At 46.4% G+C, this 9503-nt stretch overlaps 1 protein-coding gene across 2 annotated transcripts; it reads right to left on the reverse strand.

Moving 5' to 3' along the window:
• On the reverse strand, positions 1 to 5251 carry LOC113885453 (mannose-binding protein A-like). Of its 2 annotated transcripts, none has more exons than XM_027530780.1 (5): positions 5076 to 5251; positions 2580 to 2769; positions 2076 to 2192; positions 1075 to 1149; positions 1 to 446 (listed from the first exon to the last, which is right to left on the reverse strand). In XM_027530780.1, the coding sequence occupies exons 2-5, from the start codon at positions 2758 to 2760 to the stop codon at positions 73 to 75; spliced, it is 747 nt and encodes a 248-aa protein (XP_027386581.1). In that variant the 5' UTR covers positions 2761 to 2769; positions 5076 to 5251; the 3' UTR covers positions 1 to 72. The 2 variants fall into 2 exon arrangements, with proteins under 2 accessions (XP_027386581.1, XP_027386582.1); XM_027530781.1 differs by lacking the exon at positions 5076 to 5251 and adding an exon at positions 3207 to 3227.
• Between the last annotated feature and the right edge of the window lie 4252 nt (positions 5252 to 9503).

Consider the following 9503-nt stretch of genomic DNA (forward strand, 5'->3'; position numbering starts at 1 on the left):
GTGGGAAAATAAGCACTGAATTCTCTTCCAGAGCAGCAGGGAGACACTGAGGGGGCAGAGGAACTTGCCTCTTCAGGCTGGAAATTCACAGATGGCCAAGAAGGAGGAAGAACAGGAGATGTCATTCCAGAGCCCGTCTGGTAAGAGGCTCACACAGTCCTCCCCTGAGCCATAGTTATTGGGTTCATTCTTCTTCCAGTTGCTGTAGCCTAGCCTTCCTCCAGTTACATACATAAACTGCCCTTCAGTCACCTCATCTGTGATGCCCAGGAAGGCGGTATCAGAGGCCATGTCCTGGATGGCTTTGTTCTCCTCTGCATTCTTGGGTGTGGCCACGGTAGCCCCAAGTGCAGTGCACAGAGCCTTCACGCTGGAAAAAGGCATCTTTTCACGATTGGTCACATACAGCTTCTTCCCAGACTTTTTGCCCAAGGAGAAGGTTTGCACTGAAATCACAGAGTAGGTGGGGTTAATTTGGCCTAGAGCCCCGCCCTGGACAGCAGATGAAAAAAGCCCTGCTCTGGGAATCTGGGGTTGAGCCCCATTCTTCACCACCTCTGGTGAGATCCTGGTAAGAAGGCGAAGGCAAGTCCCTGGCAGCAGGCCAGGGATATCCCATCCTTAGGACAAATATCTAGAAAAATTGTCCCTGTACTGGTGAACCGAGGGAAACATGCTAGAGCCGCACTGCCAGGTGTAGGCACCAGGGTGAGAAAGAGGCATGGATACCCATCTGAGACCCATGGGTGCTGAGGAAGAAGCAAAGATCCCAGAGTCAGCAGACCTCCACTCCATCCTCCTCCATCTTCCTAACTGCATGCTGCTGAATTAATTATCCACACTGCTTGGACCTAATTTTTTCTCACCTGTCAATAAAATGGGTATAATACTCACACATAGGGATGGCAAGAGGATTGAATGAAATCATATTATTAAGAAAATGACAACCAACCTAGCCCTGGTATATAATAAGTGGTCATACATGTAAGTTCTTTTCCACCCTTCCCCCAAAACTTAGAGTTCGCTGGAAATAAAAGAATCCAGAACACATTGGCGACAGAAAAAAAGGCTTACACTTTTTGACGTGATCCAGTTCTGATCGCAGGTCCCTTATCTGTCTCTCCAAGCTAGCCAGCTTAGCCTCAGCAACTATAAAGCGATAGGGAGAGGATATTTATTGAGAAGTGAAGTGAAGTGAAGTCGCTCAGTCGTGCCCAACTCTTTGCGACCCCATGGACTGTAGCCTACTACGCTCCTCCGTCCATGAAGAAGACCTTAAATTGGAAAGCAGATATTAACGTAGTAAAAAGTATTCCAGAAAAAAAAATAAAAAGAAACAAAAGGAAAATAAAATGTATTCCTGCCTTCCCAAGTATACTTAGTAACTATTGTAAACTATAACTCTGGAAATAATAATAGTAATAGTAGTAATAATACCATAAACTATAGTTTTGGGTCCTTGTCTTCATATATTTCTTAAATATTATAATTATTCATAAGAAAGGCCCAACAAATTATTCTGCTTTTTGAAACATGTTCCTAATCCTATTTTAATTTCTTATTGTAGGCAGACTCTTGAATACATTTATTATTTTGATAGGCCAGTGGATAAAATATTAGTAAGAGGTCATCATTTTGGTTTTGCTGTTACTAAATTTATTTTACTCTGAACTAAGTTGCTATGATGTCGCCCATTATCCAGGCATTCTATGAGGCCAACACTTTTCATGCCACTCTCATGACAAGAGGCATAAAGGAAGAGCAGAGAAGAGCCGCCTCCATCCTTGCAGCCTGCAACCACACAGTGGACTCTGCAGCTGAAGAAAGGCCAGGGCACATGGCCTACAGTGGCCTGCTCAGGGAGCAGCCGGTGGAGTTTGGAAGTCTGTACCCAGCCAGCTGTGGAAATCCCCTCAGGCCCCAAGGAGCTGAGAGGAATGAGAGTGCTGGGTCAGGAAGCAGAGCTGAGCATCTTCCAGTGGGGCAGCAGGAGACGGGGCACCTCCCACCTGGCCTGGAGTTCCCAGGGCCTGCGTCCCCTCAGCCCCTACTACATGCTGGGGTGAGCTCCTTACCCGAGCTATCTCCACGATCTCCTTTGTAGCCCCTGGGTCCTGGAAGCCCAGGATTCCCTATGTTTCCTGGAGGCCCCATTTTCCCTGGAGGGCCCTGCGAGCCTCTGAGCCCTTGCCCTGTTGGAAGATGAAGGAAATATGAAGAAGTAGCTGTCACTCATTCTCTTTCTCCAAAAGCTCGATAGTTGATTGACCCCAAGAAACTGCCACTCAACTTGTGGTGACCCAAGGAAGAAAGATCCTCCTGCATCCTGGGGATGGCCTGTCCTAAGGCAGCTCCCTGAGCAGTCAAGATACCCCTTCTCTAAGTACAACCATGTGTCACCAATTCCAGGGTGGCAGTGAGGGATCCTGAGAGCCAGAGAAGCATCTTTAGAGAGAATGCCCCTTCACAGGCACGCACCTTAATGAAAGGTGAGCCTCCCCCTGTCTCTATGCTAGACCCCTTAGAGAGGACACTCTCTTGTTCGGGTAAAGGTTTAAGAAGAGTGGCCTGTCCTCTACCTGGCTCTCCCTTTTCTCCCTTGGGTCCATCTCGCCCGTCTCTTCCTGGGGTGCCGTTAGTGACTGGGATGGCACAAGCCACTACTGGGCAGGTCTTCTGAGCATCCTCAACGGCTTTTGTATTTGAGAAGGATACTGTCACCAAACACAGGAGGACAGGAAGTGATGAAAACAGGAACATGATCCTTACCTTAGAATGAAGAGAGTTGAGGAAAATAGTTTCATCTTATTTTGTTTAGCCAACATTTGCCACCACCTCTGCAAAGAAGAACTAAAAAGCCTCTTGATGAGGGTGAAAAAGGAGAGTGTGAAAACCTGGCTTAAAACTCAACATTCAAAAAACTAAGATCATAGTATCTGGTCCTATTATTTCATGGCAAATAGAAGGGGAAAAAGTAGAAGCAGTGACTAATTTTATTTTCTTGGGCTCCAAAATCACTGTTGACGGTGACTGCAAATGAAATTAAAAGACACTTGCTCCTTGGAAGGAAAGCTATGACAAACCTAGACAGCATATTGAAAAGTATAGATATCACTTTGCTTAAAAAGGTCCATATAGTCAAAGCTATGTTTTTCCCAGTAGTCCTGTATGGATGTGAGAGTTGGACCATAAAGAAGGTTGAGTACCGAAGAATTGATGCTTTCGAATTGCAGTGCTGGAGAAGACTCTTGAGAGTTCCTTGGACTTCAAGGGGATCAAGCCAGTCAATCCTAAAAGAAATCAACCCTGAATATTTATTGGAAGGACTGATGCTGAAGTTCCAATTCTGATGTGAAGAACCGACTCATTGGAAAAGACCCTGATGCTGGCAAAGAGTGAAGGCAGGAGGAGAAGAGGGTGACAAAATATGAGATGATTGGATGGTAGCACTGACTCAATGGACATGAGTCTGAACAGGCTCCAGGAAATAGTGAAGGACAGGGAAGTCTGGCATGCTGCAGTCCATGGGGTCGCAAAGAGTTGGACACGACTGAGCTACTGAACAACTGATGTGTTGGGCACTGTGCTCAGGGCAGTTGACACAGGGAAATATCACAACTCTTGGCTCTGAGTTACTCCTTAAGCTACTAGGAAAACTACTACTGGGATAAGTAAACTGTATTAGAGTTAGATTAGTGCTAACACAAATTTAGATGCAAGAGTAATCTAATAGGGGCCCATTTTCCCTGGGGCTCTTTTGCCCTGTGAGTTCAAGGCTTGGTAGTTTAGGCAGCCCTAAAGCATGAGAGCCCATGGGGTCTGCGCATGACATGCAAGCCCTGTTCCTTTTAGAACAGGTGATGGCCCAGCAAACAGAGCTCATTGCTGGCATGAGCTTTGGCTGCTCTCTTAACTCCCTTTCTTGAAGGTCTACATAGCCTAAATTTCCCTCTTCCATCCCCTCCTATGGACCCTAAAGCAAAACTGTTGCAGGTGACCCAAGGTCCCACAAGGCCCATTGCTTGATGGCACCTGTTTTTACAACATCCATTGTCTCATTTCACATAAAAATCTGTTTTACACCCCAGAGTCCCAACCACCCTCAGAACCACAGCTGTTTCCCAACAGCCTGTCAATCATCTTGTTTAATAAAGTCTCTATTTTGTGACAGGCACTTGCTGGGACTGGGGACCCAGATTGCCCTGAGGTATGGAGCCTTATTCTGACCCTGAGAATGGAGGCTTCTTGGTCATTGATCCCAGCCAACTGAGACTTAGATTTACCTCCTTCCCTTCATTTGAATTTTCCATGGAGAGGCCATTTGTCCAGCCAGAACCCAGGCTTCTAAAATTTCTGTTCACTCTGGGCCCGGTGGGGTGAGCTCATGTTCCTCCTCCTGGCAGGATTCGCTGCAAGCTTCCCAGATGCCTCTCTGGCTCTGCGCCCCATCCAGCCATCAGATCCCCATCCAGTCTTTGCCTGAGCTGGCTCCCTCCCAGGAAGCCTTCAGAGCCCAGCCGCCGTGGGCCTCCCCCTCTGCTTATCTCTGGCCTCTAACCCCCGTGTCCCTGGAGCTGCTTCACACTACTGCATCTGTCCTTGCCTCCCCTGGCCTGTCAGCTCTCTTAACCCTTTCTTTCCTCCAGGACTCAGTGAGAAGCAATGAGTTGGAAGGGAAATATCTTTCTTTTTTAGGATTTTGAATTTGGGGATTAATTGATCTCTTTTTTGGCTGTACCACACAGCATGTGGAATCCTAGCTTCTGGACCAGAGATGGAACCACTGGTGGGTAAACCCTGGACTGCTGGGAAAATCCAGGAAGGGAGTTTTCTTGATCAGATCTTCACCTTTCTCCTTTCTTTACCTCCCTTGATTATGCTAGAGACGAAAGCCAGAGCTAAACATGTTGCTAGCATATACACCCCATTTCCATCCTTCTATTTGGCTGAAAAGACTACCTTTAGTTTCCAGATGGTCAACTGGATCCAGGAAGGGCACAAGGCCCCAGGTCAGACAGAGACAGAGGCCCTCAGGGAACCTGATGACCCCACCATAGCCCCTGCCTGGAACTCACCAGGATCAAGTCAAATGGCCAGACTCTTGGCCCAGGCCTCCACTTCTCTCCTCCACGAATGACCTACTAGGGCCTCCTCAGAGCACAGAGGCTGTGGCCGGGAAGCTGGTCCTCCAGCCTGGGCCTTTGGCGGATGCCTCAGCAACATCAGCCCCAACTAGTCTAGTGAGCAGAGACAGTGGTAGACTGGCCTTCAACCCCAGATTAATGAACAACCATCCTGAGAATTGCCATATCCTGGGCAGTTCTCCAGGGCTGCTGGTGGGTTCTCCACCTTAGCACTGGGCAGCTCTGTACTGCAGCACCCAGACACCTCCTACTGCTCCCTCCCACACATCCCTCTCTACCACTCAGCTATCTGACCATCTAGAATCACAGATCATGGATCAGAATCACAGAGGATAGTTCTTTCCCAATATTTATTTCTGGAAGAGGCATGCATATACATCCTACCAAACAAGCACATGTTCATGCACACATACACATACAGGCAGGCACACACACACGTACAGGTACACACACACACACACATACAGGCACATACACACACACACAGGTATACACACATACAGGCACAAACACACACACAGGTGCACACCTCTGTATCAGTTGTTCTGCCTAGTTCACCCCTTTATCCATATTTAGTTTACTGGGGGTAGGAGGGAAGGGTTAAAGACCTACAACAGGAAGTCACCTCATCCCTTTCTTCTCATTCAAAACATCCCTTATCTGTCCTCTCTGGGTGCATCACAGGCCTAGGCACAAGGAGAGGAAGTATTTGTAAATAACTCAAATTTGGAGTTGAACATGGGCATTTGTGCTAGGCGTTCTAGCCGAGAACATGTCTCTCCATCTTTGCACAATTACTTGTTGTCATTCAGATTTCAGCTTAAGTGATATCACTGGAGAAAACCCTATCACAAAATTGTAGTTCTCTGTTTTAATTATCTGCTTATAGTCCATCTCTATGTAACATTTTCTTAATTCTTTGGTTGCCATATGTACTGACCAGCCCACTCCTTTAGAACAGGAAGTTCATCAGAACAGGGATCTTACATCCCCACCTAGAAGAGGGCCTGGAACAGAATCAGTGCTCAATAAACATTATGAAACAAAGGAATCCTCCAGCACTGTGTCCTCAAAGTGGCTCTCTTGACTTCCCTCCACCCAGAGTTGATATCTGTGCTCTCTTTTCTAGGGCAGGAGCTGCCTTTGATTCACCTCCTTGTCTCCAGGGTGTAACTCAGGGCTGGGCACACAGTGAGGATCCATTGACAGAGTGAGGAGAGAAGCAGAGACCCTGAGCAGGGCGGATACCAGATCAGTCCATGGCTCCTCCGTGCCTGGATTTCCAGAAGCATCCAGTTCTTATCTCCAGAGCCTGATCAAATGGCCTTTTTCAAGTCCCTGATGCAACTTTGAATTCCTGCCTTCCCCCAAACTTACACCCACTCTTTGAAACACTTATTCTAACAACTAAAGCAACTCTAGAGGTTTGCTTTGTCCCAGGGGCTGAGGCCACTTCCCATTGACTCTACTTCGTGATTGGTGATTTGGCTCCTCAAGGGTCATTGGCCCTTGTGTACTCAAGTCGCCGTGCCCTGTTCAGCAAGCCTCCCAGATTCCTGTCATCAAGGAGCCTGCCAGGTCCTGAGAGGAGCCCACTGTAGAGAAGATCACTGCCTCCCGCCAACACACCAGGATTGTGTTTCCTGATGCCATTGACGTAACTCTGAAGGGCCCTTAGGCTCAGAGGACAAAGAACACTCAAACCTTACAGCAAATGAGCATACCTCCCAGAAAGGTGGAAATCTGAACTGAGAGATTTACATACAACTAGTGGTCCCCCACTCCTGTACTCTTGCCTGGAAAATCCCACAGACAGAGGAGCCTGGTGGCCACAGTCCATGGGGTCGCTAAGAGTCAGACACGACTGAGCAACTTCACTTTCACTTTTCACTTTCATGCATTGGAGAAGGAAATGGCAACCCACTCCAGTGTTCTTGCCTGGAGAATCCCAGGGACGGGGGATCCTCGTGGGCTGCCGTCTATGGGGTCACACAGAGTCGGACACGACTGAAGTGACTTAGCAGCAGGACACGATATGTGGGTTTCCCTGGTGGCTCAGATGGTAAAGAATCTGCCTGCAACGCAGGAGACCTGGGTTCAATCCCTGGGTTGGGAAGATCCTCTGGAGAAGGGAATGGCAACCCACTCCAATCTTCTTGCCTGGAGAATCCCAAGGACAGAGGAGCCTGGCGGGCTACAGTCCATGGGGCTGTAAGAGCTGGAGACAACTGTGTGACTAACACTTTCACTTTCAGGCCCCTATATGTGCTACAGATTTAGAGGAAAGGTGGCTATAGAAGGAGGGGAGAGCTTGGAACAGGAGGAGGGAGGGGTGTGCACTGTAAGCGAGGGACAATAAGAAACACTTGACTCTGGCAGGAATAAAGATCCTCCCTTGAGGATGCCATAAGCCTGTCCTCTCACAGACCTGGCATTTGAATTTATGCTTATTAGTATTATTTTCCTATGATTATTATTACTGAAATTTTCCCTTTATGCCGAGACGAAAAACTCTTTCTCAAGTGTCCCAGTTCATCACAATCTAGCGTACTGTGGGGACGTAAAAACAATCAGGGACCTTAGCCTTAACCCAGGCACTCAGAATTTTCTCAGATGAGGTCAGGTCACTTTGAATCTACCTTGTAAAAACTACCAAACACAGTGAGAAGTAAGCAGAGTGAAATCTGGCTGATACAAGACTCAAAAATAGGCCTCTGAAGACTGTTGCTCTGGACAACAGATAAACAGACAGTTTTAAAAGACAGTGTAAGTGGAACTTCATTGTTTTTCCAGTGGCTAAGACTCTGCACTCCCAACACGGAACTCCCAGGTTCCGTCCCTGATCAGGGAACTAGATCCCACATGCCAGAATTAAGGATTCGCACACCGCAATGAAAGTTGAACATTTCATATGCCACAACTAAGACTCAGCACAGCCAAATAAGTAAATACATTTTAAAATAAAAGTAAAAAGTGTAAGTAAGGAATAAATAAGGAATAATAAAGATATAAATAAAAATTTAGCAGTGGAACTAATGAACTAGTATAAGGAAAAAACTATAGAGCTATTAATAAAATTTCAAAAACCTTGTTCTTTGGAAAATCAAATATATTTGGCAGATAGGTCCACAGTGGCTTGAATGATTGCTCCTGGTTTTTCATGTCTTCTTTTCATAGAAATACATAGCCATGCCCTTTACCATGGTACTTTGTAGCACCTCCCACTAGAGTGTGTGGAGTAAACACCCTAGACCCTCTGGTATTTGACTTGGCTGTGTGACCATGAGCAGACACTCAGGGAACAGCAGCTTTAAATGTGAGGAGAATATGTCCCTAGTAGCCACTAATATCAGGATAATTAAATGATGTGGAGAAAATATGAAGCCCCCGAGGAAGCTTGAAGTAAAAAATAGTTATTAAAATCTAGTCATGCATCAGTGGTTAATAGCCCAGTCCCTGGACTCTGACTTCCTGTATTTATAGCCCACTTCTGCCATGAACTGGCTGCATGATCTTCGGAAAATCATTTTAACCTATATGTGCCTCAGTATTCACTTTGGCCACCTCATGCGAAGAGTTGACTCATTGGAAAAGACTCTCATGCTGGGAGGGATTGGGGGCAGGAGGAGAAGGGGGACGACACAGGATGAGATGGCTGGATGGCATCACTGACTCGATGGACGTGAATCTCAGTGAACTCCGGGAGTTGGTGATGGACAGGGAGGCCTGGTGTGCTGCGACTCATGGGGTCGCAAAGAGTCGGACAGGACTGAGCGACTGATCTGATCTGATTCATTTTTAAAGACCCTGGTGTTGGGAATGATTTGAAGGCGGGAGGAAAAGGAGATGACAGAGGATGAGATGGTTGGATGGGATCACCGACTCAGTGGACATGAGTTTGAGTAAGCTCCGGGAGTTCGTGATGGACAGGGAAGCCTGGTGTACTGCAGTTCATGGGGTTGCAAAGAGTCAGACACAACTGAGTGACTGAATTGATTCATTTTTAAATTGGGTATAATGATAGCATCTACATATTAGGGTTAATGAGGATTATATGAGTTAGTACAAGTATAATATATGGCACATAGTAAGTGCTATGAGAATATGAGCCATTAGACCAAGTTGAGTATATTCCAGGAATGCAATTGTTCAACATTAAGAAGTGCATCCATGTAACTCACTAATTTTATAACAAGTTCAAGAATCTTAATAATCTTATAGATAGGTACAGTCTTGAAGCCTTGAAGCTCACTGTTTTCCTCAAACTAATACACAGTCTCATAATTATTTACATATATTTTTCCTTAGAATGCAAACTTTATGGAGTTGATTTAAAATATAGTCCCAATGATTATTGCC

Source organism: Bos indicus x Bos taurus, chromosome 28 (assembly GCF_003369695.1).
Source record: "Bos indicus x Bos taurus breed Angus x Brahman F1 hybrid chromosome 28, Bos_hybrid_MaternalHap_v2.0, whole genome shotgun sequence".
Taxonomy (NCBI): Eukaryota; Metazoa; Chordata; class Mammalia; order Artiodactyla; family Bovidae; genus Bos; species Bos indicus x Bos taurus.